The sequence below is a fragment of the Moschus berezovskii genome, chromosome 5 (assembly GCF_049115385.1).
Source record: "Moschus berezovskii isolate FMDL1 chromosome 5, NW_MosBer_1.0, whole genome shotgun sequence".
NCBI lineage: Eukaryota > Metazoa > Chordata > Mammalia > Artiodactyla > Moschidae > Moschus > Moschus berezovskii.
In genome coordinates, this window is record NC_142464.1 from 102,621,234 (window position 1) to 102,636,191 (window position 14,958).

At 42.8% G+C, this 14,958-nt stretch overlaps 1 protein-coding gene across 2 annotated transcripts in view; it reads left to right on the forward strand.

The window, feature by feature from the left end:
• Window positions 1-14,958, forward strand: part of FRAS1 (Fraser extracellular matrix complex subunit 1) — a 533,887-nt gene that overhangs the window by 473,257 nt on the left and 45,672 nt on the right. For both annotated transcript variants that reach the window (XM_055434121.2, XM_055434122.2), the window contains 4 exons: window positions 921-1,081; window positions 1,997-2,144; window positions 9,268-9,473; window positions 13,285-13,441. In XM_055434121.2, coding sequence (XP_055290096.2) covers window positions 921-1,081; window positions 1,997-2,144; window positions 9,268-9,473; window positions 13,285-13,441 — 672 coding nt within the window. The remainder of the gene's footprint in view (window positions 1-920; window positions 1,082-1,996; window positions 2,145-9,267; window positions 9,474-13,284; window positions 13,442-14,958) is intronic.

Here is a 14,958-nt window from a genome sequence, read left to right on the forward strand (position 1 = left end):
ATTGTAAAAACAGCTAAAAATTGACATGCGTATCATTAGGGCCCTACAAAGTATGTTGTCACAGCGGCCAGAAGACGAGCTTCTTCCTGAGATAAGCAGTAAGCACATATGGTTTAAGTAATGATGTGTGCAGCACTCAGATAGAATGGGGAAATCACCCAGTTAGGAACCTTTAATTAGGGACATTCAGCTCCAGGCCTCACAGAGTCCCCTAGCTGGTTCTTCCTTAACTGGCTGTTTTCGCGCTCGCCCTTGAGGCCCTCGTCTCTGAGTTCCTTCTCCATAAATAGGCTTAAGGTGCTTTTCAGTGGACCTTACCCTCTTTGGTATTGTTCAGTCGCTCAGGCGTGTCCGACTCTTTGCAATCCCGTGGACTGCAGCGCGCCAGGCTTCCCTCTCCTTTGCTATCTCCCAGAGCTTGCTCAAACTCGTGTCCTTTCAGTCGGTGATGCCATCCAACCATCTCATCTTCTGTCGTCCCCTTCTCCTTCTGCCCTCAATCTTTCCCAGCATCAGGGTCTTTTCCAGTGAGTCGGCTCTTCGCATCAGGTGGCCAAAGTGTTGAAGCTTCGGCTTCAGCATCAGTCCTTCCAATGAATATTGAGGGTTGATTTCCTTTAGTGGACCGCCCCCCTTAAGTCCATTGTTCTCCTGTGAAGAAGCCACAAAACTGCTTTCCCCTAAAGGCTGTCTTCCTAGCACCACTTCCGTGGGGCCCTCCTGCAGGTCTGCTCTTGAACTTAATATCCACGCAGCAAGGGATGGTGACACCTCTGGGCCTTCAGAGGGCACACAGATCGTCACTGAAGGTGGACTGGGCAAGGTGGCAGGATGGAGCTGCTGCGGTGAGGGGAGACATTGTTCTGGGAACCACACTTGGGTTCAAGGCTGACCACTGAAACGAATGCTTCTCAATTCAGGTACAGTGAAGATCCCAGTTATCCGCCATGGGACTGACCTTTCCACCTTCACGTCTGTCTGGTGTGCCACACGGCCCTCCGACCCAGCTTCTGCCACCCCAGGAGTTGACTATGTTCCCAGCTCTAGGAAGGTGGAGTTTGGACCGGGTGTCACTGAGCAGGTGTGCATGCAGAGGTCAAAGGCCAGATGGGCTGTTCATGTCATCTCTAGTCTGCTCTCCTAAGTCTCTAGAGGACTCTAAAATATTGAAATATTACTGTCTTCCCTTTCTTCAGACATCTTCCCTTTAAGATGTTTAGAAAAGCTCATGGGTGATAGACACCAAATTATTAGAAGGGATTACCTGTATGGCACAGTTGTAGATTCCAAAGGTAATATTGTGAAGTTAATATTGTAATTTTCACCTTTTGAATGTGCCCTTTGGCTTCCAACTAGGCAGGATGAGACAAAAACTAGCTTTGTCTATCCTTTCCCTAGCCTGGGCCTAATTTGGTGATGTTGAGTATGTGTTTCTGAAGGGCTGAGTTGCTGTTACTTTCCCATTCACCTCTGGGACGAGGAAAGGGGAGTATAGAAAAGGTGAAAGACTTGTATTTCAGGACCATTGGAGAGTTCAAAAACACAAGCCAACGAATAAACTTGGATCTTTGACAAACTCTCCAAATGGATTTTCAGCATAATATCCAGCATCACGGATTTAGGGTAGAAACTGCACTTGATTGATTTCAAATGTCTAGAGAAAAAACACCTAGGGTATGTGATAAATAGATCATCATTTTATGGATTTCAAAAATTTACTTTAAGACCAACAGAGAAATGCAGGTTGTTACTTTTGTCCTAATCTCCCAAAGGCAAATGAGTGTTGGGTGGTGAGTACTATAAGATTTGCTTTGATTTTTCCTCTCTTTTTTAATTAGAAAAAAAAAAATTATGGAGGGGTATGTGCTAAGTCAAGGTGTAATTGACATATAACGTTTTATCAGATTCAGGTATACAACATAATGGTTCAATATTTGTAAGTATTATAAAGTGAACACCACAATAAGTTTAGTTAACATCCTGATTTTTCTCCTAGTATTGCACCTTGACCATCTTGGATGACACTCAGTATCCAGTGATTGAAGGACTGGAGACATTTGTGGTTTTCCTCAGCTCCCCACAAGGGGCCGAACTGACCAAACCCTTCCAGGCTGTCATTGCAATTAATGACACATTCCAGGATGGTAAGAGATTGGGATACCAGCTGGTGGCTCAGATCAAATTTCTATTTCCCTAATATCCACATACATAACATTGGAACTCATTCACATTTTCACTCAAGAAATATGTGTGTGTGTATGAGTGCATGCATGTGCACATTTTTACATAGAAATATGGGGCAGAAATAATCATTCATGTTTCTGGCACTCTGCTAGAGACACTTGGATACTGAACATTCAGTCTGGGTCACCACTTTAAAGTGAGTATATCAATAAAGCAAGTCAGATGAATTTTTTGGTTTCCCAGTGTATATAAAAGTTTGCACCATACTGTAGTTTACTAGGGGCTTGCATTATGTCTAAAAAAGCAAATGTACCTTAATTTTAAAGTATTTTATTGCTAAAATGTTAATCATCTTCTGAGCCTTTCACAAATTATAATCTTTCCTTCAGTAGAAACACCAAAGATCACTGATCACAATCACCATAATGAATATAATAATGATGAAAAAGTTTGAAGTATTGGGAGAATTACCAACTTGGAATGTAGAGACACAAAGTGAGCAAATGCTGTTGGGAAAATGGCACCATAGACTTGTTCAACACATGATTGCCACAAATCTTCAATTTGTCAAAAATATAGTATCTACAAAGGGCAGTCAAGTGAAGTACAATAAAATAAGGCATGCTTGGTTGGACTGTGTCCTCAGAAGCTCAAGGTCTAGTTGGGGGATCAGACCCTCAGACAGAAAATGTGGAATATATTATGATAAATGGCCTAATAGTGCGATAAATCTAGTAGTGTCTGGGAGAGGGGGCTGAATCATAACTAGGAGTGGAAGAATCATAGAAGACTTCACAAAGGAGGTGATATTTAAGCAGAGTCTTCAGGTGTGGTAGGAGTTTATCTAATGGATAATAAAGCTTTTCTAAATGGAGAACTATAGTGTATGTAAGGTATACAATTTTGAAAGACACATATTTGGAGAACAGTGAGATGCTTACTTTTGCTTTGAGCCTGGCAGGAGGTGAATGGAAGGAAATGAAATGAAAAGAGATGTTGGAGATAAGTTCTAAGACGTCTTATGTTCCAGCATCAGAAATTGATAGGTAAAGGGGAGCAGCGAATGCTTTTAGGCAGAGGAGTGGTATGATTTTTGTTAGAGGAAACTAATACTGACCATCCTGTGGGTGATGTTCAGGAACAAATGGACACGGGCACCTGAACAAAGTGGCACTAGTGGTAAAGAACCCACCTGCCAATGGAGGAGATGGAAGAGACGCAGGTTCGATCCCTGGGTTGGGACAGTCCCCTGGAGGAGGGCATGGCAACCCACTCCAGTATTCTTGCGTGGGAATTCCCATGGGCAGAGGAGCCTGGAGGGCTACGGTTCAGAGGGTCGCAAAGAGTCAGACACAACTGAAGCGACTGAACACACACACGAGCATCTGAACAAAAATATGAGTGCCTGGTGAAGAGCTGGCCTAAGTGACAGAGAATAAACAGGAAAGCACAGTTGTTTCTGGGAAAGAATTGGTGAAATCTAAAATTGCCATATTCTAGAGTTGGGTAGAGAAGATCAGGTCAAACCTTTCACTTCAAGCAGGGGGACCCTCCTCAGCCTCCTTAGGGATTTACATAGAACCCACGATGATACTCTTCAGTGACTACAGATCATCAAAGAAGTAATAGGAAGCCCAGCAGGGTTATCACTAATGTCTTTGTTTTTAAATAGTTTATTCACTTATATAGTTTAAAAAAGGCTTCCTAGGTGGCTCAGTCTGAGAGGGCAATGGCAACCCACTCCAGTACTCTTGCATGGAAAATCCCATGGGCGGAGGAGCCTGGTGAGCCTGATGGGCTGCAGTCCATGGGGTCGTGAAGAGTCGGACACGACTGAGCGACTTCACTTTCACTTTTCACTTTCATGCATTGGAGAAGGAAATGGCAACCCACTCCAGTATTCTTGCCTGGAGAATCCCAGGGACAGCAGAGACTGCTGGGCTGCTGTCTATGGGGTCACACAGAGTCGGACATGACTGAAGCGACTTAGTAGCAGCAGCAGCAGGTGACTCAGTGGTAAAGAATCCATCTGCCAATGCGGGAGACATAGGTTTGATCCGTGGGTTAGGAAGATCTCCTAGAGAAGGAAATGGCAGCCAACTCCAGTATTCTTACTTGGAGAATCCCATGGAAGAATCCCAGTGGACGAAAGAGCCTGGCAGTTTACAGTCCTTGAGGTCACAAAGAGTAGAACATGACTGATCAACTGAGCACGCATAACTGAGAAATAGTAAACAGCAAAAAGCATGCTATGAAAATTGTCTTCCTTCTACCCCTGTCTCCCAAGCCCCCGTCTTCCCTCCCTGAAGACAACTATTTGAAGCAGTTTTTTGTTATATGTTTTCATATATACAAAATAGTATCTTATTTGAGACTTAGGTTTATTGAGGTCCAACTTGCATGAATCAAAGTTCACCACTGCCACAATCCAAGATGTAGAACAGTTCCGGCATCCTACTTCCCTGAGTGGTTTGACCCTATGCTTCCACAGCAGAGGGTGTAAGTTTGATTCCTTGTAGGAGAAGTAAGATCCCCTGGTAGGGGATCCCGCATGCTACCTCCATGGTCAAAAAAAAAAAAATCCTTACAAAGTCAGCTTTCAGCTTCCCAAAGTGATCTCAGCTCCTTTTGTCTTTCTCCACTGGGCTGAAATGGCCGTTAATTCATCCAAGTGGCTCATCTCAGCATATTTTCTGTTTTCACCTGTCTCTTCTGCTCTGATGCCTAGGATTAGACTTGGTGTTGCCCTGAAGATGCTGAGCAAGGCAAGGCCTTGAAGCTGCTACGCATGGCAATCTTGTATGTGCAGCTGTGTCTCACCATTAACTCAAAGAACCAGGGGCAGGCGTTTTCCTCAGTCACAGACTTAACCATCACCCATAGAGTCCACCGCATTCCAGGCGGGTTGTGTTTGCACTCATTTTGTCAGTTACTAAGAAGATTAGCAGGTGATATTTTCCATGCCTAAGACTGGTGCTTAACACTAGGGATTACAGAGGAGTAGAGAGTAGAGTCCTGCCATCTATTTCAGGACACCAGACTTACACAAATGTGAGAATAACTGCAAATTGATGTTCTCAGAGAGGTGTTGGCAATAGTGCATGATATCCACTGTGAGCCAGTGAGCCTTCCAGGAGCCTTCTGTGAACCTTTTCCCATTCACACATCCTATCCTAGTGAAATAGAAATGGGTCTGCAGTCAGACAGAACTGACCCTCAGGGCCAGCACCCCTACTTCCTCAGGACTGTAGTGGGGTCCCCAGTCACCAGGCCATGGACCTGTACTTTATCCATGGCCTGTTAGGACCCGGGGCACACAGCAGGAGGTGTGCAGCAGGCTGGGGAACTAAGCTTCATCTGTATTTGCAGCCCCTCGCCTTTAGACTTCCCTAGAAATGGCAACCCACTCCAGTATTCTTGCCTGGAGAATCCCAGGGACAGAGGAGCCTAGTGAAGTGCCATCTATGGAGTTGCACAGAGTCGGACACGACTGAAGCAACTTAGCAGCAGCAGTGGCTCAGACCGCAGATGGCAATGGCAACCCACTCCAGTGTTCTTGCCTGGAGAATCCCGGGGACGGGGGAGCCTGGTGGGCTGCCGTCTACAGGGTCGCACAGAGTTGGACACGACTGAAACAACTGAGCAGCAGCAGCAGCAGCAGTGGTTCAGACAGTAAAGTGTCTGCCTACAATGCGGGAGACCCGGGTTCAACCCCTGGGTCAGGAAGATCTCCTGGAGAAGGAAATGGCAACTCACTCCAGTATTCGTGCCTGGAAAATCCCATGGATGGAGGAGCCTGGTAGGCTATAGTCCACGAGGTCGCAAAGAGTCGGACATGACTGAGCGACTTCACTTTCTTTCACTTTCCCCTTTGGTCTCATTACCACCTGAGCTCCGCCTCCTGTCAGATCAACAGTGGCATTAGATTCTCATAGGAGCCTGAACCCTACTGTGAACTGTGTATACGAGGGATCTAAGTTGTTTGCTTCTTATGAGAATTGTCCCAAACCTGCCCCCTGCAGCCAACTCCTGTCCGTGGAAAAGTTGTCTTCTGTGAAACCAGTCCCTGGTGCCAAAATGGTTGGGGATCGCTGCCTTGTAGGGTTTGTCAAGAGGATGAGAAATGGCGTGTATGGAAGTCCTTAACACAATGCCTGACCTGGGTTGGGCCCTTTGTACATCTTAACCTCCACACATCTTAACCTCTATATTTGTCCCCAAATCCAGATTGCCTTTCCTTTGTCTCTGCTAAGTCTCCCACTGGACTGAGGGCTCCTTAAAAGCAGAGCCTTTTCCCAGAAGACAGTCACAAGAAGTGTTCACCCACTTCTTTCTTTTCTTTTCCTCCTTTTTTTTTTTTAGCAGATAGGCATGGGAAAGAAAAGTGAAGTGAAAGTGAAATCCCTCAGTTGTGTCCAACTCTTTTCGACCCCATGGACTGTAGCCTACCAGGCTCCTCCGTGCATGGGATTTTCCAGGCAAGAGGACTGGAGTGGGTTGCCATTTCCTTCTCCAGGGGGTCTTCCTGACCCTGGGATCGAACCCTGGGTTTACTGCATTGCAGGCAGACGCTTTACCCTCTGAGCCACCAGGGAGGCAATAGGCATGGGAGTATGTGTTAAATAGAGGGAAAAGGGAAAGAAGTCTTTTACATCTCAAGAGAAATCTGGGGTTGATTAATACATGACAGTGCCCAAACATTACTACTTTAGCTTTTAATTCACCTCCACCTTGATGCCTGTCGAGCCAGCAAAAAAATCAATCCAAAGCATTAGATAAAATCTGCCATGAGCAGAAAAGTTTTCTTGCTTGTGTTGCTTTTTGCCTGGCAACAAGCTTCTTCTTGTCTTCATGTGCAAGGTCATTTCATTCCCACCCCTTTCTTAGAAGCACGGACAGTTGTTCTGGATGGAAAGAGTCCCAGATGAGTTATGTGCAGGACCTCATACCAAAGTCACTCATCTTTTTAGAGATACCTTCTGGGTTTTTCTTTAGTGATAAATGGCAATGGTTAGGTTTAGCTCAGATAATAGATTTGTTTTATATTTGCCAACGCCAACAGTTCTGAGCAGTGGACAGGTTGGAGGCAGAGAGCTTTCTACATGTTGTCTTGCACAGAGCTTTGTGCTCACACCTTCTGTTCGTTCCTTTCAGTTTGGGCAAGGCATGTCCAGGAGGCAGCCAGGAAATACGTGTTTTAGCTTTAAGGTCATCTTCCTGACCTTTGACATATGACTGGACAGATGACTACCTCTTTGTATTTTTCATAAAGAAAATAATAACTGTCATTCAGCAAAACGTTGGTCTCAGAAGGAGACACGCTTTAATGCAGAATGTTACCTAGGGTCTTGTAGAAAGCAAGGAGGAAAAACTGATCCAATGTATTCCGAAGCCTGGAGATGGGAAGCAATACACACCACGATATAGTAATTCCTGCCAACATTTGCTTCAAATTTTGATGCTGGAGAAGACTTGAAAGTCCCTTGGACAGCAAGGAGATTAAACCAGTCAATCCTAAGGGAAATCAACCCTGAATATTCATTGATGTTGACTGATGCTCCAATCTTTTGGTCACTTGATGAAGAGCCAACTCATCAGAAGAGATTCTGATGCTGGGAAAGATTGAGGGCAGGAGGAGAATGAGACAACAGGATGAGATGGTTGGATGGCATCACCAACTCAATGAACATGAGTTTGAGCAATCTCAGGGAGGTAGTGAAGGACAAGGAAGCCTAGTATGCTGCAGTCCATGGGGGTCACAAAGAGCTGGACACGCCTTAGTCACTGAACAGCAACAACCAATGTTTGAGTGCCTTCTATTTACTGTATTGAGCACTAATCTCATTCAATTCAATCCTGCCAATAATTTTACAACTTAGATATTAACATTTTCAATTTACATATTTAAAAAAAGGAAAAAGCAAGGTTCAAGTAACTTTTCCTGGGGAGAGAGACTGCCAGCTTGTTTAGTCATGTCCGACTGTCTGTGGGACATGTCCGACTGTGGGGCGTGTCTGACTGTGGGACATGGACTGTAGCCTACCAGGCTCCTCTATCCATGGGATTTCCCAGGCAGGAATACTGGCATGGGTTGCCATTTCCTTCTCCAGGGGATTCTTCTGACCCGGGGATGGAACCCTTGGCTCCTGCATTAGCAGGGGGATTCTTTACCACTGCGCCAGCCACTGGCCAAATACAGCTTGTGGGTGTGTTTTGTTTGGCTGCAATAGTTTTGGCCTGAATGGAATTTTTTTTTTTTTACTATTTTAATTGCTTGCTATTTTGAAATTTAGGAGCTATGACCTAAAAATGCAGATCTCTGGCTTCGTTTGAAAATAGGGAGACCTGCCAACAAAAGAATGAAGCTAAGGGGCAGCCCTCTTTCAACACGACCTGTTCTTTCCTCTTTACCAATGGTCCCTGTTCTTCCCTATTGGCCCAGCACGTGGTCATTCATCATCAAGTTTACACTGCTGTTTTCCTCTTTGTAGCTTAGAAGGAACATGAACTTTTTTGGCTTCTCAGGTCTCAAAATTTTTCTTCCACCTGGAACATATCTTTACTTGCATCACCTATCTGCATTTGAGATGGTGACTGTTCCCTGAAGCTGAGCAAACTTGATTTGTTCTATTTTGTTGGAACTACACTCACAGTGGAGCAGGCTTCCATGGTGGCTCAGAAAGTAAAGAATCTGCCTGCAATGCAGGAGACTGGGGTTCGATCCCTGGGTTGGGAAGATCCCCTGGAGAAGGGACTGTCTATCCACTCCAGTATTCTTGTCTGGAAAATCCCATGGACAGAGGAGCCTGGTGGGCTACAGTAGTCCATGGGGTCGCAAAGAGTGGGACACGACCGAGTGACCAACACTGTCACTTCACTTTCATTCACACTCATGGTGGAAGCAGGTTCTTGGTCCTGGGAGTAGTAGGCAGGCCTTGAAATCTGCTGATTGCCTGTGATTTATCAGCCTCTGGTGGTCCTTAGTGGCACCTTCCTGCCAGGTTGCCGAGGGCCCACGAGGGCTATCGCCACCTCCCTCGGTGTCCCACTGACAATGCCTGCATCTTTCCTTCTCTCCCCCAGTGCCCAGCATGCAGTTTGCCAAGGATTTGCTCCTGGTGAAGGAGAGGGAGGGTGTCCTGCATGTGCCCATCGTACGGAGTGGAGACCTGAGCTATGAGTCCTCGGTGAGGTGCTATACTCAGGGCCTTTCAGCTCAGGTCATGGAGGACTTTGAGGAGAGAAGAAATGCAGACTCTTCACGGATTACGTTTCTCAAAGGGGAGAAAGTAAGTGGATTCGTGGCGGCTGAAAGATGGGCTTCTCTCCTTCCTTGATGCCTTTATTTGTCCATAGTGAAGTAATTCAGACAAACTCTGAACATCCTAAGATGTTTCTAATTAATTGTTCATATCGGGCTGGCCAAAAATTTTGTTCAGAGTTTTCCATTACATCTTACGGGAAAACCTGAACGAACTTTTTGGCCAACCCAATACTTTCAATGATATAATGTCTTCTATGTAGCTGTCTTCTCTGTTGCCCACTTAGCACCAGCTACCTATGTCATTGGTTGAGCTGGGAAGTTTAGATTGTGTAGAATCTTTTTGGAATTTAGCTGAATCAGATGACTAGGGACTTCTCTTAATGTGAAACTACATTGAAGAGGAATGCACCCCACAAATGTTGCCTAGAGGAGATAGTTTTCTAATACCTGGGTCCCAGTTGCAGGGCAATACACATTCTGGTATAGGGCCCGCAGTACAGGATTGCACAGGTAGAGCTTAGCGAATTCAGGTCCGGGGAGTATTTTCTTGGTAATATAATACAAAATGATGCATACAGACACAGGAACTCCTGAGAAATCCCTGTCACTGAATATGGCTGCATCAGAATCAAACAGGGCTTCCCTAGTGGCTGTGTAAAGAATCCACTTGCAATGCAGGAAACTCGGGAGACGCAGGTTTGATCCTAGGTTGGAAAGATCCCATGGACAGTGGAGCATGGCGGGCTGTAGTCCATAGAGTGACAAAGAGTCAGACGTGACTGAGCACACACACGCACATCAGAATCAAGCCTGCAGCCTCAGTGTATATCCAGAGCACATACTGAATGGGAATTGTATTTCCCCATTTTTTGCATCTCGGTTTCAGATGACTAAGTCAGTTGTGGCCCTGATTGCAAGGTCGCAGCCCTTGATTCAAAGTGTGCAGTTCCCATTGCTCAGTTCAAGGCCTTTTCTGATTTTGTTGATTGATTCATTTCATTTTACCCCTATTCTGCAATCACAGTCCTTCCCCATCTGAGGTCACCAATCCATTGTCTGTTAGTGTGTGTCTCTTACTTTGCCTCGTTCTTTATATATGTAATTTTTAATTTATAAAACTGCTACTGCGTTATATTTTTTCACACAGTTTCTGTGTTTTCTCAGCAATGTGTTTTGGTATCTGTGCATGCCATTTATGTGTCTAGCTAGTCTGTTGCTTCAAACTGTTGCCTAGTATTTCATGACGTGCATTTACTACCTTTTACCCACTCACTCTCAGCAATAGACAGTGAAGAGCCTCCATTTTAGTCCCCAGTCACCTCCTAACACTCTGCCATTACTAACAGTACCACTAGGCAAATCCTCCTACCTGTCCACTAAGTCAGCAGCAAAATTGCTGGACCACAGGGAATGAATGTGCTTAATTTGGAAAAAAAATAGTATTAGAATACTTTCCAAAATGTCACTAACAGGGCATGAAGGTTTTAAAACCCTACATCCTCTTCTGTACTTTTCCAGTTACTGATTTTCACTGATCTGATATGTATAAAGTTATATCTCATTTCAATTTGCCTTTCTCCAGTTATTTCTATGCTTTGCTCAGATGGCAAAGAATCCACCTGCGATGTGGGAGACCTGGATTCGCTTCGATCCCTGGGTTGGGAAGGTCCCTTGGAGGAGTGCATGGCAACCCACTCCAGTATTCTTGCCTGGAGAATCCCCATGGACAGAGGAGCCTGGCGGGCTACAGTCCATGGGGTTGCAAAGAGTCAGACACAACTGAGCAACTAAGCAAAGCACATGCCTGTTAGTTCATTGAGTTTCCTCTTACAAGAATCTATTATTTTTAACCTTTGTTACTTATTTTATTGTATTGCTATCTTTTTCTTAAGATTTGCAATAGTTTCTTGTGTACGCTAAATATTCTTAATATTAATAATTCTAAATAGTAATATTAATCCTTGCCAAATTTAGACATTTTGGCTGTTATAAGCACAGTTTCCTTTTCTGTCACTCATCTACTACCTTTGACCTTGGTGTTCTTAGTTGAACAGAAATCTTCACTTTGATATAATCAAGCATATGAAGTTCAGATCAGTTCACTTCAGTTCAGTTGCTCAGTTGTGTCCAACTCTTTGCAATCCCATGGACTGCAAGCATATGAAAGTTTTGCCTTATGATTAGTTCTTTTGAAGTTTAGCATAAGAAGACCTTACCCATCCCAGGTCACCCCAGATTCTTCCTCCATTCTTTACCACCAAAAGAAAGTAATAGTTTCCTTCTCTGAAAATCTCAAGTCTTTTATGCATGCATGACTCATAAAACTCCTGTCTTAGTTTTATATTTTATGGGAATTTTACTGGTGGCAGGTTGAAACACATATTAAAACACACACACACATAAGTACTGTAAATATGATCTTCAGCTTTGAGTCTGCATGTCTGTATTTGTTTTAAATTCAAAAGAGAATTCTCTGCCTGTCCAAGAGGCAGTTTGTAATTTAATAAAATCATAAAGAAAATACAGCTTAATAGTCTAGATGTTACGCACATGGCAGCCTATTCATAAACACGTTTTGGAATCTTCATCTCCTTAGTCATGCTGAGCAATGTCTTTGGAACTTGTCATTTACTAGAATGTCCTTTTTTAAAATTTATTTTTAATTGCAGAATAATTTCTTTACAGTGGTTTTTGCCATAGAACAATGTGAATCAGTCATAAATATACATTATATCCCCCCATCCTGCACCCCCCAGGAGGAAAGGGTGGGATGAATTGAGAGAGTAGTATTGAAACATATTTATTACCATGTGTAAAATATAAAGCTAGTGGAATGTTGCTGTATAACACAGGGAGAATGTCTTATTTTTAAGATATACTGAAAAGTCATTACTAAATTAATACTTTCCATAAAGAAATTCTTACTGTAAGAAAAACATGAGAGGGATAATAAAAGAGAGTGTTCTTCAGGGACTTAAAACCAGGTTAGCAAACCACAAGTAAACGTTCACAGAGATACTCTCCCTCCGTCTAGTATGACAGGAGGTGTGACAGTGGAAGCTCCATATCCACATATCCTATGCAATATGGCAGTATAGTGAGTTTAAGATCAGACAACTAAAAATAATCACACTTCATATCATATGACTGTGCTATCAAGGCTGCTCTGTTGTTGTGACCTTATTTTACATTTCCCCAAGAAGACAGTCCTCAGTAGAGAATATTCAGTTTGGGAAGCACTTGATTTCTTTCCATCCAACAGGGATTTAGATTGTGTTCTCGGACATTCGGTTCTCAGCAGTTTTCAAGTGAGACACCATTTGGCAGCTCTTTATAGAGTTCTGCAGCTTTTAAAGGTGTCTTTAGCCTAACAGGAGGCTTTTCTGACTTCCTTATAAGACTCCTCAATTTTCACAAAGGAAAAAGAACATTATTCACCTCTCCAGGAATTCTAATCCATATGTTAAACCCTCACCATCAGAAATCTACATGTACAAGGGTATAGATGAGTCCAGGCAAAATGCGGGGAAGCACACAAATGTTCTCCAAATGCTTTTTAGTGATTCATTTTATTGCTCTAGTTTTTCTTAACTCATGACCAATAATTCAAAATGGTTTGGAATGTTGAATACAAAGCTGCACATATAGGTAGGTCCATCCAAGCATGACTGTTAAGACTTAAATATTCTATTTTATGAATGAAATGGTTGGAATCCTTTTGAATTTGTGTTGGCTCTTTGATGCTGCAAAGAAGAAAAATTACTTTCCAGGGAAAGGTGAGCAAATGATTGATATCTCGCTGCAAATTTTAATCTCTCTTGTGCCCTTGGCTCTAGATGAAGAACTGTACTGTCTATATCCATGATGACTCCATGTTTGAGCCTGAGGAACAGTTCAGGGTCTACCTCGGCCGTCCTCTTGGGAACCACTGGAGTGGAGCCAGAGTTGGAAAGAATCACATGGCCACCATCACCATATCTAATGATGAAGACGGTAACAGAAGAAATTGCCTTTAGTTTCTCTTAGGTTAATGGGACTTGAACTGATGTTTCATAGTAATGTTTTAATGTAATTATAGGTGTTTTGAAAAATGAAAGCACTGTACAAATGTCTATTGGTCACAGTTGGTGTATTAATACAAAAAAAACACTCTTGGAGTATTTATAGAAAATAATTATACTCCAATTAAAAAAAAAATGTTGGCAGTAAGGGATCCCTTCCACAGAGCTCTGATTTTTTTTTGTAATTAAAAATATTTTTTAATTAAGAATTTTTAAACGTACATTTTTAACTGGATGTTTATTTGGGCTTTTTTGTTCCTGCTGTGTGACATGTGACATGTAGACTATTCCCTGACCAGGGATCAAAACTATGGCTCCTGCATTGGAAGCAAGGAGCCTTAGACACTGAACTACCAGGGAAGTCCCAGAGCTCCAGTATTTTTAATCACGTTGTTCCCTGGCACATCACCAAGACATAAGGAATGACTGTGGTTAAGAGCTAGGACAGAAACACTAAGACAGACACAGAATAAAAACTGTTTAAGTCCCAGCAATTCAGGAGCAGGGCTGGAAATACAATCAGAGTCAGTTGAATCCAATGAACTGATTTAAAACACCGCCACCTTCCTGGAAAAGTCTAATTACTCAGTTTTATTCTCTCTAATTGATTTGGCCTACTAACCTAAAAATACTTAAATTCTTTAGACAAGTGCTAGCAAAGAATGACCCAGGCACCAAAGAAAACAAAATCTGTTTTAAATACGGACATAGCTGTTTTATTAAAATAGATATTTTAATGAATGGACAATAATACTACAACTAGTAATAGCTGTTTTTATTGAATACTGATTATATACCAAGAACTGTTATAAGCATATTATTAAAAAAAAAAACTTTATTTAATCCTGACAGTAGCCTTTTGAGGTAGGTATTATTATTCCTATATTATAGGTAAAGAAATTGAACCTCAGCAAAGTTATCTTGTTTATGCTCTTAGTTATACAGCTGTAAGAAACAAGACTGCATGTAAAACCTTATTTTATCAGATTCTAGAATCTACACAAGAGTCAGTGAGACTCAGGATTTTTAATATAAAATAGAGACTAACTTGAATTGGGAGAAAAAATTTTAAAGCCAGCCTTGAAGTTGAATTAGCCCTTTACCAAAGGAGACAGGTTCTGAGGTGAACCCCTCCTGTTCACGCAGTACTTAGATTGTACTTAGCCCAATACTTCGGCTCAGAGAAGTCACCAGTTCACCCTGTTTCAGTGACATACCTCAGTCCCAGAGAGCGCACACAGTAAAACTATGAAGTCTCAAATGAGACTAATTTTATCTTTGACAATTAGGAAGAATGGATTTTCTGAGAGAGAAGGAAGTGAACATAGAGACACCAGACATTTCTGGAAAAGTCTATGCTATGTTTTTAGAGGGTATAAGGTTTGTAATTGCTCCCAATTTTTCTGTCTTCTTATCTCACTGTTTCCACCACTACCTCATTGCCCTTCC